Source organism: Anneissia japonica, unplaced genomic scaffold (assembly GCF_011630105.1).
Source record: "Anneissia japonica isolate Jap-2015-1 unplaced genomic scaffold, ASM1163010v1 scaffold287718_len389476_cov179, whole genome shotgun sequence".
Lineage (NCBI taxonomy): Eukaryota > Metazoa > Echinodermata > Crinoidea > Comatulida > Comatulidae > Anneissia > Anneissia japonica.
In genome coordinates, this window is record NW_022702098.1 from 258,734 (window position 1) to 278,806 (window position 20,073).

Below are 20,073 nucleotides of genomic sequence, written 5' to 3' on the forward strand. Positions count from 1 at the left end.
AGTTTGTGGGCACTTATATGAAATGTCTGGGTCATATGGGCAGGCCCATACTACACTTAACCCTTATGGGGGCCTGCATGGGCTACACTATATGGAATTTAATTCAAAGGGTCCCATAAGGGTGAAAGGTGGAGAATCTAATATGGGTAACATGTGGATCAGGTATTTGGCACCCATGAGAGAAAGAAAAATGCCTTGTGAAATACAATGCACTTGTAAAACTCTTGCATTTCAGCCCTCCAGCTGTTAAAAAAATATAATGAATAGTGAAATTGATAGGAATAACAACAAAGAACCATTATTTACAATTTATTTTCAAAAATATTGATTGATTTCGTTTTTAATTGCCTTATTAAATGCAAAATATAAGTTTATTTTGTTAATTGTCCGGAACTTCTAATACTACATCCACATATTGTTATTAGTTTGTTATGATTCATCAACTATATATTCGTCAGATCATATGCTGCTTAGTATCAACAACATGCATGTATTTACTGTATTACCTTCCTCATTTTCTAAAATCGGATTCGTACTATCAGGCGTGGAATTTGAGAGTATTAAATCATCTTATTTATTTATTTATTATCACTGGTGGATAAGACAGATATTAAAGGAAAAATATAATCACAAGAACAAAGCTGGGGGAGGGGAACAACAGTGATAGAAAGGAATTCTCATCATACAAGTCAACTGGGCGTAAGTAACTATCGAAGTGACATTAAAGAAACCCACAAAATCATAGTAAAGAATACTGTATTCAAAGTAGGTTTGCTGCGTAGCACCGTGAACAATACACATATGGGTAAATAATAATAACAGAGTGCTCGAATTATATGGTTCAAATCATTCCAGTAATATCACTTCTAATGTATTTCAAAGGTGGAATACAAAGTTATCTTTGCTTTACCCATATTGTTTGTACCTAGTATTTTGTTTGTCACAGAAAAAAATCCTGGCCAGAACACTTTGATTCAAGCACCCTTCAATCAAATACCACCTTCGCTTAATAAAGACCACTTTCCTGTGGTCCCAAATCAACAAATGTCTCTATTATCTTTAATATTCTAATTAAAGACAAATGCTGCTAAGGACCATGAAAACACCGGTCTCAAAAGTGGTCTTTAATTGGAGGGAGACCTGAACTCCGTCAAAATGTTAGGCCATCCAAACGGTATTTACGTATTCATAAAGTCACATCAGAGTTGAATGTGGAAATGTAGCTGAAAATCCCCTTCGTCCGCAAAATGCCGTTTGTCTGAAATTACTTTAAAAGCCCTATTCCCTACAACAATGTCACTATTCTTTATTCAGAAAAAGTGCATTATGAATTATTCTAATTATTATAAACCAGGTCATTTATTGGCATACATTTTAGTTCTACGCTAAAGGAGAAAAAAAAAATGAGAAATAGAGATTTTTCCTCATAGGAGATTACCATTTTTTCGACTTCTTCGTTTACTAGGCAAATTCAGAGGTTGTAAATCACATCCGCTGGCATTCCCCGCCAGCTCCTATTTGTGTATACTAAACAGTCAGGCGTTCAAGGTGGGTAGGGTAACTGTTTGGCGAACCCGTCGCATTCTTCCTTATTGATTTTTTTTTTATCTCGCCCCCCCCCCCAATGCTATGAAGTCTCATGATAAAATAATGGACCTATAGGTCCATGATAAGATATTTTATTTCATCCAACAATTAGTTAAATAAAAACATTAATTTATCCGACTTTACTGAAGTGTTTACGTCACCGATACGATCATGAGCGATAAATAAAATGCGCCATCTCTAATGAGATTAGTTTTTGTACCTCGTGCCTCTCATACTCACTGCGGTCTATATAGTAGGCCTGAGCATACGTTTTGTTTATTGTCAAAATCTCGGTCTGAAATCATTTTTTAACCAGTTTAAAATAATTCCAATAAAATATTATATTTCACAATTGTCAATACTAGTAACGTAAAATACCATCTCGGCCATTTTTATGTCTGATTACAAAACCTTATATCGGGACTATATATCGAGGTAATGCTAGGCCTAGACTAGCAGTGTTGCCGGCGCCTACTTACTATATTTCTTTAACAATAGATTGGACCTATCGAAAAATTAGATATAAAATCAATTCATCCACGTTTATTTTTTGTGTGGAATGTCAGTTATTTCTAACATTATATACTGTCTCTTATACACATCTAGATGTGTATAAGAGACAGGTAATATTGTCTATAATAATAATGAGTCTCTCGTGATTGGTCTACAGACGATTCGTTCCTGGGTGCCAGTATACGCAGCCAAACCGGTCTGTTTACTCATTTTTGATTAAGTTTCCTAGTGAAAATATTTAGCTAGCATTTTTTGCCGGGAATGGGATTTAATTGCTAATTCCATTGAATGTTACTAAAGGTCAATCTACAGATCATATTTCTCGTGCAAATGACATTCACTGGAACAAGGTCGATTTTCATTGACCGTCAGCGAAAGACTGAAGACTAGTTTCCCACGGTCGTGGTGAGACGATTGATTCCTTAGTATTTTCCGAAGAGTGTACTGCATTCTTTAACACACACATGGGCATATTGCACAAGGGACTAAAAGCTTTTAAGGTCTTATACAAAAGTCAGTGCGCTATGGAAGCTTGCCTCACAAATAAGTGTGGCTTTCAACAGCTTAAGCGAATAAGCTAAGATGCTCTCCTATTCTGTTCAAATACATTCAAAGATGACCAATTAGCAAATTAGTTTGTTTTCTATGTCAAGGTTTATTATTATTCGTCATATTTATTTTATTATTAGTATGCCTCGGTTATTTTAAACGCTAAAAAGAATTGATAATACAGGAATTGTCATTAAACTTGAAGACGTTGATGTAACCACATCTGGCGAAGTGATTCCCTGTAGAATATGGTTTGCTGCCACCGACGGATCCGCTGCAACTAGATTGATCTCTGTCGCTTTCCCATCCATCGCCGTTACTTAAGTACGCCTTGAGTTCAAACCAGCCGTTGTCTGTCTTATCACAATTCATGTTGACATCGAGCATCCAGTAGTGATCTCCCCATTGGTTTAAGGAAGTATATCCAACACCATCAGAATCAACTTTTTCACTGGAGCCAGCATTGTTTGTGGTCCAGATGAGGGGTGTGCCATCGGGCGCCTGTCCGTTGTAGCTGCCTTGTCCAGACTCGGTACCATACCAATCGAGGTAATTATCACCAGTTTTCCAAGCATTGTATTTGCTGTTTGTTCCTCCGACGTTATGCGATATTGGCAAGGCACATGCACTGGTTGTGGCAGTGCTTGTGCAACCTGTGCGCTGTGAATGATCAATACCGCCTCGGATGAAAAGATCCTGACCATAAGAAGTTGGCTTATACACGAATATAACTGTGCGTGTTGTCCCAGCTGGGGGAGGAGCGGCGGTTACTGGAGTACCCCCACCGTTATCTCCACCACCGCCGCCGTTATCTCCACCGCCGCCGCCACCACTTGTGTCACCAACACGTGCATTCACATGGATGGCAGCCATGGGGTCTTCTCCGTTGCTGACACTGAAAGATGCATAACCAGAACCGTCAACATTGATAGTTGGTCCACTACAGGTGCCCGAGTTCTTGTCAAAGGAACCAGTGATGACGTTGCAATATTCGCCAGAGGGCATGCCTGTGTACAGGCGCTCGTTGAGACCATAACTGTCAACATTCAACACGTAGAAGGCTTTGTTTCCACGACCAAAAGCAATTTGCTTATTACCGTTGTCCCACCAGTTTGACTGTGGTTGTCCTGCAGCTGCGTTGGCAAACTCAGCCATATTTGTAATCTGTCGCCATCTATGTTCACATACCCAGCCTCCCCCACACGTTCCGTCGGCGTTGATCTGTACAGAGTTGGTGTTACCACTGCCATCAGATGGTGGGCCTTGGTCGGTATTGTGGTTAAAGTAATAGCTACTCATAACCCGCTTTGCACCATATGGATGAGCCATCATAAACGTGGTTGCCATCTTATACAGACGCGACTCCTCATGAGTAATGATGCTTCCTCCTCCGCCATGCCCTCGCTGGTTGTCGTGGTTATCAACAAATACAAGTGCGCTGCCGTCACTAAGCATTCCCCATTCTGATCCAAAGTTACTAAAGTGCTTCATCGGAGTGCTGCCACGGATTCCTTCAGCAATTCGCAAGCAATATTTGAATTCAGTCACACGGCCGAGACCTGTGTATTCTCCTGCTGTTATCGGTTCTCCACCTTGATCAATCACTTCTTGGAACATGAACGCACGGGAGCCAGAGTTGAAGTACTTACCGTTCAGGTTATTGAGGCCGCCATATATGGCCTACAAGAGAAGAAATATAATAACATTACTACTACTACTACTACTACTACTACTACTACTACTACTACTACTACTACTACTACTACCACCACCACCACCACAACCACCACCACCACCACCACCACCAACACTACTACTACTACTACATATTGATCCAATGTGCGATAATAAACATAAGGAATAATAATAAAAATAAAAAATAACAATAATGATAACAAAACAAAAAAACGGTAACAACGAACAACGATAAAATAATACTAATATTGATGATGATGAAGAAGATGATGATAATAATAATACTAGTTACAATAATAATTTTCTGGTTGCTGTTGGCATAGAAAGACGTTAAAAACTTACTCCAACACAAAACAAAAACAGTAACAGCGAACAACGATAAAAGAATAATACTAATATTGATGATGATGAAAAAGATGATGATAATAATAATACTAATTATAATTGTCTCGATGCTGTTGGCATAGAAAGACGATAAAGACTTACTCCAAGATCACCGGGCCACATATGTTTACAGGCGTCAATGCGGAACCCTGCCACACCATAGTCGATCATTTTGTTCAGGTAATCGATGATCTTGCCGCGCACATAATCCTTGCCAAGATCTAGATCAGACAATCCGACCAGGTTACAATTACGCACCTACAAGGTATGAACGGAATAAACATAGATGCAATAACAGAGTCGTTTGAACAGCATGGATCAATACTAAGCCTAATAAAAAAGTGTTTATGCATTAAAGCTTGCCAAATATTCGGCAGTAGGGATTAGTCCGCTGATGAGGAATGCAACGTTCATCACTGTAGGTGGCACCTCCTTGGTGACACTTTACGAGGATCGTCGTTGAGAGACGCATAGAATCGTACCGGCTGCTGACCTCAAGGCAGTGTCTTCCACGAGTATTTTTAACTGATGAAATTATGCCATAATTATGCCAAGTATTTCAAACAATAACTTACCTGGTTAACATCTTGATAACTTTTTATATCACCTCCTGTTGAGCATTTTCCTTGTGGTACGTTGAAATCATATTTGCTGAAGGGCACTTTGGGGAAGTCATAGCCTACATGAGAGACAGAATAGAGAGTATACAGACAGATACATATATAGTTCCATAGGTGATAGTGGCAGTGGTGGCGCCAGGAATTTCCCGATGGGTTGGGGGATGATGAAGGCCAATTTTCTCGATGTAAGCATAAGTGGGCGAGATAGGTGCAGCCCAGAGCTCCTCAGAGGGGTTCCAGGGGGCGAAATTCTCGGCAACATAGGGATGTGAAAGGATCATTTAAATGATTTTAGAGTCTTACATTCTATTGAAAGTCCATACAATTGCTCATTCTTCCTTGGAAGAAGTGCCGCAAGCGGAGGTGGGGAGGATTCCCCCGTCGGGAACAGCTTCCCCTCCTCCAGTCGGGGAGAAAAAACACAATTCGTCGGGGAGAAATGAAATGTGTATGTATTTTCCACATATTAGTAGACATTAAAATCGGTTAAAATAAGCCTCTGAAACCCCTAAAGATTTTGAGCGACAACCGACCACGCCCACATTTAGTTACCCCTTCGGGGACGTCGGACCAACATAAGCACATACTCCAATGGCGGGGCTGCTGAGACAGCTGAAGCCATCTGACATTTTTGGTTAGTTGTCCACCTTCTAACCTACTCTACCTAATGATCAGATTCCATGACAAATAAAATGCTGATACACAGAATCCGGTGCCAGCATCAGTCATTAGTCTTCTGATCAGAATCCCCTAATCAGGTTTTGTGACGTCATCATGACTTTCATGACTATTATTTGTCGCCGAGACTGATACTCATCAGATCATTTAGGTAGAATCGGGTGTCCCTCATGAAAAATCCTGGATCAACCCCTGACGTCAATTTGGCAAAATGGGGAACAGCAACACCACGTGAAGCAATTTTAACCATTAATATCTTCATGTATTTAATTTAATGGAACCATGTTGTTTTCTCTTTTATTGTAGCATAGGCCTAGAGACGAGCTTATCAAAAACACCCGACCCGTTGGCCCATTATTTTTTAATAAAGTAAGTACATTACTCTGTACTGATGCCATAAATAGTCTAAAAATAGCCTAACAAAATGAATTTAATGTGCGTTCAATGCGGTCACCATAGATCTGCTTCAACCTACCGATGGCCGCCATGTGGTTGAAGACAGCATCAGGATAGATTCGAACTCCAGCATTGTTGCATCTATGTACCATATCGGCGAATTCCGATTCACTTCCGCTACGGCTGTTCAGGTCGTAGCTCTGAGGCTGATAGCGTTCCCACCAGGGACGATGAGGCGACCAGACGTTTATGTGGTTGTAAGGTGGAGAGATCTGGACACCACCAAATCCGTTTGGGCCTAGGAAACTTTAATAAAATAAAAGTTTGATTTTTAAAACTTCAAATCGGCTCATTAGTTTTGTTATCGTCATCATTATCATCATCATCACCTTTCATCATCATCATGTTACGCTTATAATAAAAACATACCTATTTAACAACAAATTTTCTTTAAAACGTTTTTGAAATTCTCAATCTCTATGTCCCCAAAAGCTCTACAAAAGTCTTATATCAAAAATCTAAACTTTTGTCTCATCTCTCTGAAACAATGTACTCCTCTGTCAACCCCTACCCCCCCCCCACCCAATAATTTTCGATTCATTAAGCTGAAATCAAAAAGCTATATAATTATATTATTAGTATAATCATCATCATCATCATCATCATCTTATCATCATCATCTTATCATCATCATCATCATCATCATTATTTTTATTATCTTTATTATTATTATTATTATTAGGACTATTATTATTAAGCCTATTATTATTATTATTATATTATTATTATTATTATTATTATTTTTATTATCATTATTAGGCCTATTATTATTATTATTATTATTATTATTAGGCCCATTATTATTAGGTATATTATTATTGACCTATTATTATTATTATTATTATTATTATTATTATTATTATTATTATTATTATTATCATGAGCATTATCGTCTTGGCCAGTGAGCAAAATATGCGTCTTTATACTTACTTTTCACACTCTGAGGCAATATCTGACCACTTCCATTCAAACAGATGAACCATCACTTGTCTGCCATACGCCATGTTGGTGTCCCATTGCGCAGATACTGTGCCAACCAACACGAACAGTAAAAGGACTTTCATTTTCCTGTATTTGCATTACGAAACAATATTGATGTACATTATACATTTTGGGGGAAAAATAAAACTATTTACAAGTACATTGAGACGCAAACTGCTAGGTTTAAATTATGGCCGAGAGGCAAAGTACCAGTCGTCGATAGCGTGTGGCATGGGATTGAAATCAACCGGTAGTTTAGAAGGGTGGCAACAGACATTATGGTGACGGGCATGTGCTGGGTATCAGGGGTTACCACCAGATGCAGAAGAGCCGGGTTAGCATAATCGGTTAACGGCGAACAAGATGGCAACGGAACTAGATGACGATGAACCACGGCTAAATGTCCGGATGGAAACCTACCTGTCGGAAAGCTTCACCAAAACACATAAACATTTATTTAAATTAAATTTCAATTTTAAAATTAAATTAATTAACATAATATAATATAAATAAAACCAGTGGGGAATTCAAGCATCCAAAATAGAGCGGCCCGGAAAGGAATTTTACGGATGGGTCCAAACTACACTGAGCCCGACCGCGATTGGGTCTCTAGAGACGCTTTTGTCTAAGGCGTCTCTAGATGGTCAGAAATAGCGCTTTAAACTCAACTTTAAATTCAATATTTTTACCCCAGTGTTTTTCTATTGTCAAAAGTTTAGGACGAGGATTGGGGTTGGGCCTCCTTGACTCCGCCTGAAATAGATAATTAACATCATCCTTACCTTTCTGATGTCAAATAATATGCAAGAGAGTAATACAAATTATATTTTGAATCTTTCATTTATATACAGTTGGTCTGAGCATATCTTTTAATGTGTTAATAAACAACAAATTTATCCAAGATTGTAAATATAACAGCAAGATAATACAGCAATACTTTAATTAAGTTATTGATAACCGTTCGTGAAGCAGAGATACAATTATTAATGTCGATAGCAAAAGCAAACTGATATATCTGAATTCCCGGGTTCAAAGACGTGGCAGAAATACTGAAATGGATATTGATATAATTATTTACAATAATTAAGTGCATTTTCGACAATTCTTGTAGTTTGTTACGGTTTACATTGATTGATTTTTTTTCATGTTTCGTTTTGTTACTGTTTGTGTGCCGAAATTGACAGGGGCGAATCCAAAAGTTTTTAAACCGGGGGTGGGGCAGGGGGGAGACAAATTTGTGAAGTATCGATTATTTCAATACATAGCATTGATATGCATTGGCATTTCAAATTGTATTACCAAACCGGGGTGTGGGGAGAAGTTGTCCCGTTCCCCTACTGGATCCGCGCATGATCAACTGAAAAATAATGTAGTATAGTATGTAATGTAAAGCGATTTAATGTAAAAAAGGCCTAATTTATTGCAATGTATTGTAATGCAAAATGCAACACAGCACAATACAACGTAACATACCGTAACATAATAAAATAAAATATCGTATAATTAGCTGTTACCTGTGGGTGACCTCTGTTCCTAGCAGTTCGGCTTATGTGTTATGTGGATCACTACCTCTTCTATCGTACGCCATCCTAAACATTTTGATAGCTCGTGCCACTCCATTCTTTGATGTTTCCTGTCCATGCAATTCTTGGTTTTCCAACATTTCTTTCTCATAACCATTTGAGATCCATGTAAGATCCATGTAAGACTATGGTAAAATTTAAGTTGGGGCTCCAATATTTTCCACAACAAATAGGCCTATACTGTAGATAGAATGTGCCCTGCATGGTATTATCGCCTTGCTGTGGTGCCTTTGGATCCGGTTTGTGTACCGTTTCTTCGCCCCCGCTCCATTTTTCGTGCCTAAGTAGGATAACTTCGGCCCATTCAACACTAGTCACTAAGCGCAAGCTCGGTAGTCTAGTGGTTATAGCGCCAGGCTAGTAATCTGAAAGGTTGTGGGTTCGATTCCCACACGAATCACTTGCGAAATTTTTTTCGCAAGTATTTGGAAACGTAATGACTATTCGGCACGATACCAAGTAAGGCAGGGCAAACTCCTGTCATACGTACGCACGACTACATAACGTTTCAACGTTCCTGTAACTTTGTGTGAACGTTATTTTGTGACATATATGGAAGGTAATCTCGGCCAAAAATACAATTTGAAACGTACAACCTACTCACAGAAATAGATTGTTCGGTGTTTAACTTTCACCAAAAGTGGACGATTCTTGATAGGCCTATACGGAGTTCGTTGTCTACTTCTGCGATTACGTTGTACGTTTGTGTTTCGTCTCTTTTTCTTTTTGTGTTTTGTCTTTGTCTAAGTTGTTCGTTAGTGCGAACACTGTACGTTTGTACGAATAGGTTGTATGTTAGTGTGAGTTCGTTGCCTATTTCTCTGAGTACGTTGTATGTTTGTGCGAGTTCGTTGCCTATTTCTCTGAGTATGTTGTATGTTTTTGCGAGTTCGTTGCCTATTTTTCCGAGTACGTTGTATGTTTGTGCGATCACGTTGTCTATTTCTGTGAGTACGTTGTAGGCCTACGTTTCTATTGCATTTCTGGCGGGGATTGCCTTCCATAGACATAACTAACCACAACGTTCGCGAACAATATGTGTTTGCTGGGATAACCGGCCCAAAGATAGATAAATTTATCGGCAAATGTGTGCGCACCTGGCCACGTTCCCATACATGAAACAGATGGTTTCTAACATTCTTTAGTATGTAGTGTTTCCTTATCGATAAGCTCAACAAACTGTAACTCATATCAAGGTTATATAAGAACGGAACTTATGAAATTTGTAATAATAACAATCGAAAGGCTAATAAATATGCGGTTACTATCACCAGCTTACAAATTAACCTGTTACAATTCGAAAAAGGGCTTACGTGACTTTCGTTCGTACTACGTTAACAATTTGCCGCTATAAATAAATTTAAAAAATGCTTGCGGTGGTAACATCTGAACAAAAATTTGTATTCTCATTTCAATAGGAATAATATTTTTATATTCGGGCTCTTTTGAATCCAGTGGTGAATTTAGCTAGGATTACTGATAAAACGGAAGCACCTGTTGGGGCGCGAATGGGAAATAGGAGGGTCCGATGATTCAATGAATATGAGGTTTTTAAACTAAAACTTCAAAAACTAAAATTTCAAATCGGAGAGAGTTGGAGTGTGGGAGGGGAGTTTTCTGAGGGTGGCGGTAGGGTAGGCGCACCTCTACGCCTTTACTATCCCGATGTATGATGTTTGAACAAAAAAACTTAATTAGTTTTAGTAAACACTGGTTCACCAGGTAAGTAACATTAAAGACACACCTCCTGATACATATTTCGATTAGAGTGGAGTGACCGGGTAATTAGGATCGTAATAGAGACCTCCTCTTTAGCATAGGCGGATCCAGACTTTTCAAACAGCAGCGGGCACAAAAGTTTTAAAATAGATAAAGAAAGTAGCACGTAACATTGATTTACATTGAAATTTAAAAAATTTAGTGGCAAAACGTGGGGGGGGGGGGAACGTTTACGTTGCAAATGTAGCCTCGAAAAGAACCCAATCCAAAGGTCGCAAAAAAAAAAGAAGAAAAAAAAAAAAGGTTTTATTACGGTCGTATGCTGATCACTTGTCACTAGGCACTTAGTGGAATAATAGTGGATAATGGATAAGGGAGTTAGGGTAGCTGGGGCAGATGCCTGTCTCTTATACACATCTAGATGTGTATAAGGTGCCGAGGTCCTGTGGACTCTCATGCACCCATGGACGCAGAAAAAGTGGGTAGGGACACGTTTCCGTTACCACATACTTAATGGTGGGAGGGGTGGCACTTTTGGTCTGCAATGCAATATCATAAGTCAAGAAGTTGCCTGAAAAATGTTGAAATACACTGCATAAATGACTCACGTTGTAACAGATGAACGCTGTGCATCCAAAGTACATCTTATTTTATAGCAACATACTGGTATCTCTGCCCACAAACTTCTGAATTAGGCCTACCTATTATAACACACGACTCGAGTGTGGGTGCCTTTATTATAATTTGAGAGGTATGAGGAAAAGCGTGCAAAGATAAGATTGGCTTTCGGCACATGAAGTATAGGTAAAATTAAATACATTAAAGACAATTCAGTTTTATTTTCTATTGGACATCACAACGTTTAATTAGATCGATGATGATGAATTTTACTATGTCATATCTGGCAATCTAGAGAAGTACTATTTCCCCAAAATTTCTCATCTTAACCCACAACAATTATGGTAGGGTTGAGAAGGGTGTGGACTCACGGTTTTGTAGTAGGTAAAGTAAATACATCAAAGACAATGTTAAGTTGTATTTTCTATAGTACAATACATGAACATTTTAATTAGATCTCTATGGTTGCCGAAAATAGCTGATAACAGATTTTGAGAATTTGTTGGCGCTTTATTTTGACTATTAATGGTGATGTGATGATGATTTTGACTATTTAAAAGTGTCATTTCCGCCCATCTAGAGGTACTAATTCCACACGGCTGTGGCTTCACGGCTTTGAGGTAGGTCAGGTAAATTAATACATCAAAGAAAGTGTTTCTATAGTTTTATTTTCTATGGTACATCACTCATATTAATTAGATCTCTGTGGTTGCCGAAATCTCTGATAAAAGATCATGAGAATTTGCTGGCGCTTTATTTGGATCCAGGATGATCTCAATGGGATAGAAATGTAAATGAAATTATGAGTAAAGCTAATAAACGACTGTTCATGCTAAGCAAATTAAAGAAAGCTGGTATCTCTAGGAATGATTTAATTGATGTGTATACAAGTTATGTTCGGCCAGGCGCGGAATATGCTTCTGTAGTATGGCATTCGGGAATTAATGAGGAGCAAAACAAGAAAATTGAGTCCATCTAAAAGAGAGCCATTAGAATTGTCTTGGGTTTTAAAAGATTTGATCATAATTTTGACAATGAAAGATCACTAATAAATTGCAATCTTACTACACTTGAAAATCGTAGATATGGTCTATGTGTTAAAGTTCGCAAATAAATGCTCCAAATATGTAAGGTACAGCCACTGGTTTAAGCCAAACAAATCCACTCACCGTATGCCACTACGTAATCATCGAATGTATAACGAAATCAAGCCCAATTTTGAAAGGTTCAGATCTAATACTGTTCCCTGTATGGTAAAACTTTTAAACAATGATCAAGGCTAACTTGTATTTTTTTTTAAACTTTCCCACTTTTTTACTACCTGTTTTAATCTCCTCGTACCCAAATTTTTAAATTTTTGAAAGAATAATGAAAATTAATATGGCAATTTATAATTGTTGCTGAGATTATTTTAATTTTTTTATTTTGATTTTTTAGCTATCTTTTTTTCTGCTTTTTAAATGTGTTTTATCTGTTTTTTAAACTTTGTGGTGTTGTGTGTTGTTCAATTTTTCTCTTCTGTACTTTTTAATAACAATTTATCTGTATATATTGTAAACCTATCGCAATTCAATATTTTTTAAGCTGAAGTTAATAAAGAAATCTGAATCGGAAATCTAAATCTAGACTATAAAAGTGTCATTTCCGGTTATTTAAAGCTATTTCCTTAAATTTTCTCACCTAAGCCCCAACCATGGTGGGGCTGAGGTGCTTGTGGGCTCACGACTTTGTAGTAGGTAAAGTAAATACATCAACGACAATGTTTCTAAGTTTTATTTTTTATGGCACATCACACATATTAATTAGGTCTCTGTGGTTGCCAAAAATCAATGATAAATGATCATGAGAATTTGTTGGCGTTTTGGTTTGACTATATAATGGTGATGTGATGATGACGTTAAAACGAGGCGAAGTCAAGGGCGGATCCATCGTTTCCCCTTTTGTCACATTTTTAAAATGTCAATATATACAATGCCATGTAACTTATTCAATCAATCTATCAGGAAATAACAACTTACGATCAGTGGCACACACAAAGGTTGGTGCATCCAAATTGACAGTTTTATTAGAATAAAAGGCCTTACATGTACTAAAATAAGAAAAAATAAAATACAAATACAAAATGTTTCAGTACGTCCTATGGTCCCTTCGTTACGCAACTACTGCGCTTCTCTCTTATCTATTCTTAGAAGCTGGTGCCTTCCGTTTGGATTCTGGATCAGCCCCTTGGAATGACGTATTTATTGTAATGGGATCTGAATTAGCCTTAATTATTACATTCTTTCTTTGTACTGTTGTGAAAAGCCTATGTTTCAGAAGAATTTGTCCATGTGTGTTCAGTGTACATTCCAATATCATAAATATAAACTGACTTGTCACCGGCGCTGGAAGATGTTAGAGAGAAGTTGGGCTAGGGTTTGAATAATTTAGTATCAGAGATGATAGGGCAGATTATTCCAGATTTTAGGAGCAGAAAAGGAAAAAGAACGTTCAGTACGTATGACTAGTGGAGTAATAAGTTGGAGAGATTGGGTAGAACGCGTATAACGGTAAAGAACATGTTCATCAATTAGGACGAGGAGACAATGGGGAATAACCATGAATGGATTTTTGAGTGAGAACGACAATGTTAAAAATGAAACGCTTTATATCATCCGGAGGTCAGTGGACTTTTCCGGAGAGTCAAACACAACTACTGACCAATCAGAACAGGGCCAAGAATACGCCAGCACGTGTTGTTTTGTGGGACCTTAGCAACAATATCCAAGGGGCGATGCTTATCGGAAATATCCATTATATTATAGGATATTTTTGTATAAAAATTCTTGTAAATTACTGATTAATTGTTTTTATATAAGAATGCATTTCAATATCTGTATAATAGTTCTGGTATATTTTAGTGAAGGTTCTGTCTGTTTCAATAGAAATATAAATATTCTTAATTAATCGCAAAGATAATGCAAACTGTGACAATGTTGATCTTAATATTCACAGAAAATACAGGGGCGGATCCAGAGTTTCTGACGAAGGGGCGGGGGGCACAATATGAAGTCACGACGCCACGTCCACCTCCGCCCCACCATGGTTTGTGTAAATAGGCCTAAGTGGTAAACAATCGAGCTCTCCTTCCACTGCTGGATCGCCACTGAACTCATTGGTTCATGGGCACGGGCCCTCATCCCCCCACCCCGGCTAGATCCGCGGCTGAAATAATACATAATATCTGTCTGTTAACATGAACATCTAACAGCTCTGGTCACCAAATATTAAATCGTCTTTAAAAATGCAACAGTGGCTTAATTTCGATGAGTCTCTAGCTAATAATACTTATATAATGCTCATGTGCACATTAAAGAACCCAGTACATCTTTCGAGATGAGTAGGGGGGGGGGTTACCCCGGTGTACTGGTTCACTCGGCCCCTGTCGTGGACAGATGAAAGTGTGTCAGTTTACTGGCTGCGGTGGACATGAAGTGACCCTCAGGGGAGGAGAAAGTTATTGAAAAGTGCAACATCTAGTCCCGAGCGCATAGAGACCTCGTTTATCTGCGCTATATAAATCCATCATTACTATATCGATTTTTGCTAAAGCCGGCCTTTGGGTCACGTCAAATTGATATCACTGTCGACCTCTGGTTCCAGAAAATGAAACAAGTCTCCGCAAAAGTTGAAAAAAAAAAGACAAAAAATTCCACATCTAAAGTCGAGCACATACTGCACCGGACGGCAGAATTTTCAATGGAAATCACAACGCATTAAGGTGCACGGGATGTACCGTATTCAGATAGATCTCCCAGGCACACTGCCACGAATAATTTATCGGCAGACAGTGTCAAACAATCAAAAAGATCGGAGATAAACTTACTGGCTTGTCTGCCTACCAACACACAAATTATTTCAAAATAATTCAAGATAAAACAAATTCCTGATCAATATATTTATTCACTTTTCATTATCTACAATATATTCTAAAGTTGAATGTTAGTATATTTTAAGAAGTAAAACACAAGAATTGAAAGGAAATCTTCACATCAATTCCTGCAATAACTAGCATCTTGTTAAACTTCAGCCTATAATAGATAAACACGGAATGTAAATGGAAACTAGCAGTTTTATGGGAATATTTTCCTTACTTCTAAAATAATCAGGAAGTTACGATTCCAGTTGCAGCATACCAATTGGAACTGGTCTGCATTTTATTTACATTGGGCGAATTATGGTTTCAAAAAAAAGTTTTCAAGTAGGATCGTTGAGGGCGCTCTAATTTAATAACGTCTTTTGGGGTTGTAAGTTGTGGAGCAGATGCAGTAGTCTGGGATGGAGACCTCCTTTTCAAGGGTGACTCTCTTATTGTAGAGTGACTTGCCCTTCTTTGTGTACTTAGCAATGTCTTCTTCCCTGTTCTTCGTCTCAAAGCAGTTGAACCCAACCTGAGAGAGGACAGAAAATAGAGAAATTAATAATGGAATAATAATAATAATATTATGAAAAGTATAAATAACAATGGAAAATCTTGGTTAAATTGATGGTTCAACTAGAGCCTGGTTTTCATAAAATTGCTACACGCTATCAACAACAACTGTTGGTGACAATGATTGGTTGGTCTATTAAGTTTTGTACAGCTACACAGTGCAGAGCTTGCAGTGAACACTGTAGTGATTTTATGGGAACCAAGCTAATTAGGACCGCCCCTTTTGACTTGTACATGATTTACAAGACACAAAATGTGACACAAAAAAACAAGCAAACATTTTATACAGACTTTCTGCGATATTCCTAGTAAATCCCCGATTGTCTTAACATGAGTGAGCTTTAGTCTTGGTAAAGTCAGAATTAATAAGACGAACAATGAAGACAAAAAGCAAGACCACAGTGTATCTTGGGAAATTTACATGCCCCTGAGATATCTGTTTTTCTGAAAAGGGAGTAACTGATGCTATGCATTCACATGATTAAAAGCAAGGAACACTTGCTAAACTTCTTCATATGTTATATCTGAAAAATGTTACTGTCTGAGGATATAAACAATTTAGAAAAAAAACCCAAAAAAATGGAAGATTTGCACCCAAGCCACAACAATTGAGTCTCACAAAATTTCCACTATCTAAATTTATTTTTCTATTACTCACAGATTTAGAAACTCTTGTAGTTGTGTCAAGCAAGAAAGCTGGGACACAGTCTTCTGGGCAGGTGAATACAGGCTCGGTGCTTAAGCAGACAGCTTGTTTCTTGCCCATGTAAACTTGGTCTGGGAGTGGGTAGACGTATTTCTTGATGAGGTTGCAAGCTGGAAATAACAATCAAGAACATAAATCAAATAACAGATTACATACATTTTATATATTTAGTAGAGCTATCACTTTGTGGTTGATGTGCCTTCTAATCTAGGGTTCAACAATAAAGTCAGCTTCACATAGTCTTTAGTTTAAAAAACATAATTAGCAGTGGTATATCCATGAATTGCAAGAGGGTTTGTATTCCCCTTAAAAAAAAAAAAAACTCACATCCCCAGTTTCCCAACTCTTTGGAAATGTTAGAAGCAAAAACATCAGTCAAGTAAATAAAAACCCTCTCTTATCCCTTTATTTTACGAGCTAGTTCCCCTCACTTATTCATCGAGCCCCCCACACTTAAACTTCATGCCTGCCCCAATCAGCCCCCTCCCTTTTTAAAACTACTCGATATGTTAATGACAATTAGGCCTAATGGAATAACATTAGTTTGAAACTTTACAGGTTTTCCCATTATAAATATGAAATAAATAAAAAACATTTTTAAATTAAAATGAAATCCATCAAAATGAGAATTAGAACTCACATCCAGCAGTATTGCCGTCACCTGGAACCAACCAGCTCATGGCAAATTTAGTACTGTTTGAAGTTATTTGATTTTCTGGAGTAACATACTCATAAGCAGTTTCGCCGTTGAAGTCACCGCACATACCTTTAAAGAAAAAAAAAACCACTTAATATAAATATAAAATATAACAGCAAATCTTTGTGAACAATTATCTTGGATCATAAAACATAACTAAAAAAAAAAAGCTTTAATAACAATATTTCATCTAATGATACAGTTTTATCTAATAAACAACAATAACCTTTTTTTGTTATTACCGTTTTATAATAAGAAGCGGTGCCAGGTGGTCCAATGTCCCAGACAGAGGAGGGTCATGTCCCCAAAGAGTGTGTGTGGTTTGGCATCGCCCATAATCTTCCACAAAGTGAAGGAGAAAAGGTCCCTGGAAACGATGACAATTTAGGGGCTTCAAAGGGTAATTTTATATTCAATTCAAGTGTCTAATGAAAAGTAAAAAAAAAAACATAATTTTTTTCCCTGAGGAATTGTGTTTTTTCTCCCTGATGGAGAGAAGAAGGGGAAGCTCTACTCAATGGGCCCTGGCCCCCAAGACACCATCTTGATTATAATTCAAGTATTTAATATAGAAAAAACAATTACTAACGTACCACATGTTTGGTTGTAGTACCATGGAGTGAGGACGGTTGTGACATTTTCGGTGTTGAAGATGACAGTCAAACCGATGGGGGTTGTTACGTTCACCTCGGTGCGGCTAACATTGATCCTAAAGGTTGCGAAGGTGAAGTTCTGTGTTAAGTTATAGGAGTTGATCCACAAGTTCTCTCCGTCAACCTGCACAAAGACAGCAAAAAATAGTAACAATTAAAAATAATAAAAATAAAACATGCATCAGTTTTCCATACCAGGATGGTTTAGACAAGTTTTTTTTAGAAATTGTGGCAAAGACAAGCCAAACCAGTCACTCGTCGCAAATTGTGTTTCAGAGAAAATAGCAAAAACATGCTAGAATGTAAAATTTTTTAAAATCTATTTTATTTCACTAAACTAAGGGTTATGTATCTATACATCATGCTCTGCTGTTATTTTTCCCAATTTCAATGTTAAAACAACACTTTTTAATGATTTTATAATAGTTTCTGCATGAGAAATGCCTGAAATCATAAACTTTGAAGGCTGATTTCTCATATATTGTTCCTAATCAGCTCTATGCTTAAATGCTTGTAACTTCATAAGGAAATGTCGGATTTGAATGATTTTTTTACCATTTTATAGCTCTTGTTTTACTCTTTAACCTTGTAGTAATAACTCAAAATCGATTTTTGCGACGAGTGACTGGTTTGGCTTGTCTTTGCCACAATTACGATTTCCCACTATAGTCTCTCCATAGCGAGGTTACACTAAGCGCAGCGCTATCATACTTTAGTACGCCACCTTAACTTGTGTTTTGGAAGCCACCCTATATCCTTCATCAAACTAGGGTTACAGTGGCACCTACCAAACCACACTAGCACGTACCCTATACTTCTTGAATCATCCATAATCTACCCCTCCCCTTAACTACTGTATTGTTGGGTTGGAAAGGTGAGTTTCTGTTAAGATACTGAAACTCCGCACCTGAACTTTGATGTATCCAGTGTGTTTGCAAAAAACATTCACTGCTTTTATACAGATAGTACATGTTACTGATGGATGGCGACACACATAGCGGCTTTTATATATTTCGTGGGCTGCAACAAAATCGATGTCGGGCCGCATGTGGGTCGCCGGCTGCAATTCGTAACAAAATCTCTTACCTCGATCTTAATGGTCTTGTTTAAGTGAGAGTCCAGCAAGATCTGGTGATCACCAACTCGAATGGTCACTACCTTCTTAACGGTGTTGTCAGCCATCGTACGGTTCTGGAGCAGAACGGTGAAGCGTTGCTCTGGCGAGCAATCTCTGGCCAAGATGTGAGGGCAGGTGACAGGCATCCTGTAGCGGTAGTTGACGCCATCGAATGTGGTGAAATTGTTGAAGTTGTTCAGGGTACATGTGGCTGCATAATATTTATTAGAAAGGTTTATTTTAAGATTACAAAAGAAATGCAGGGGCGGTGCTAGCGGGACCAGAAGGGCGAACCCCCCCTAAGTTTCCAGCATGGTCGTTGGAAAAAAATCAACTCTAAAACACCGAAAGTACAATTCAAGCATGCCATACTAAGCTGTCAAATTTTAGAAATTAAAAACTGTTTAGTGTGAGCAGTGTTACAGTATGTGCGAGGTGTTATATACTATTACACCCGTAACTTGCATGGTTTTCTATTAAATTATCCTTTTTAAATAAAGAATCACATAATTAACACAAAATCTTATTATTTTTTAATACAGAAAAAATACACAAAATCTTATTATTTTTTAATACAGAAAAAATTCAAATTCAGATTTAATTGTTTCCCTGACTAGGGAGGGGGGGGGACTTAGGACCCCTCGTTGGGGAATTCCTGGTGCCGCCCCCTGAAGAAATGTCTATTTTCTTAGATACTGGACATACGGTTTAGAGTCCTTCTCCGAGAAGACTTGTTCCAAAACCGGAACCATAGGCAAGCGTGCCGTTTGCACCAACGCCGACATTATGGCTGTATGTCACGGTTCCCCTGTCTTAGAAGCACGGCCAATTGAATCGTTTAACTCATGATCATGATACAAGATGTCATGATACAAGATTGTTTTTATTTAAGTAAAGACTGCAAATCAATAATCATTACACTACAAAAGGATGGAACACTGGTTTTGTCTTTTTAGTCTTTGCAATTTGTCTTTTAATTAGTCCACCCTCTTCATTTTTCTTTATAAATTTTTTTAGAATGTAGAGGCTCTAGCAGTGTGCCCTAT

The 20,073-nt window shown here is 37.9% G+C and overlaps 2 protein-coding genes across 2 annotated transcripts in view; both read right to left on the minus strand.

The window, feature by feature from the left end:
• Positions 1–2,735: 2,735 nt before the first annotated feature.
• Positions 2,736–8,296, minus strand: LOC117103780 (alpha-amylase 4N-like). The gene is made up of 6 exons (XM_033244399.1): positions 8,246–8,296; positions 7,413–7,550; positions 6,502–6,728; positions 5,304–5,407; positions 4,831–4,986; positions 2,736–4,329 (listed from the first exon to the last, which is right to left on the minus strand). Exons 2-6 carry the CDS (start codon positions 7,544–7,546, stop codon positions 2,812–2,814), a joined length of 2,139 nt encoding a protein of 712 aa, XP_033100290.1. The 5' UTR covers positions 7,547–7,550; positions 8,246–8,296; the 3' UTR covers positions 2,736–2,811.
• Positions 8,297–15,305: 7,009 nt separating this feature from the next.
• Positions 15,306–20,073, minus strand: part of LOC117103779 (vitellogenin-1-like) — a 21,778-nt gene continuing 17,010 nt past the window's right edge. Inside the window, exons 26-30 of the mRNA XM_033244398.1 lie at positions 18,997–19,238; positions 17,851–18,034; positions 17,201–17,326; positions 16,513–16,670; positions 15,306–15,813 (exon numbers count right to left, since the gene is read on the minus strand). Coding sequence (XP_033100289.1) covers positions 15,649–15,813; positions 16,513–16,670; positions 17,201–17,326; positions 17,851–18,034; positions 18,997–19,238 — 875 coding nt within the window. The 3' untranslated portion in view covers positions 15,306–15,648. The remainder of the gene's footprint in view (positions 15,814–16,512; positions 16,671–17,200; positions 17,327–17,850; positions 18,035–18,996; positions 19,239–20,073) is intronic.

What these genes read in the sequence shown, in the direction of transcription:
- LOC117103780 (XM_033244399.1), bottom strand. Translation starts at nt 7,546, where the DNA reads ATGAAAGTCCTTTTACTGTTCGTGTTGGTTGGCACAGTATCTGCGCAA. An exon ending in CAACCACATGGCGGCCATCG is followed by an intron (nt 5,408 to 6,501) that starts GTAGGTTGAAGC and finishes TCTCTCATGTAG; the next exon opens with GCTATGACTTCCCCAAAGTG. An exon ending in GTTATCAAGATGTTAACCAG is followed by an intron (nt 4,987 to 5,303) that starts GTAAGTTATTGT and finishes CATACCTTGTAG; the next exon opens with GTGCGTAATTGTAACCTGGT.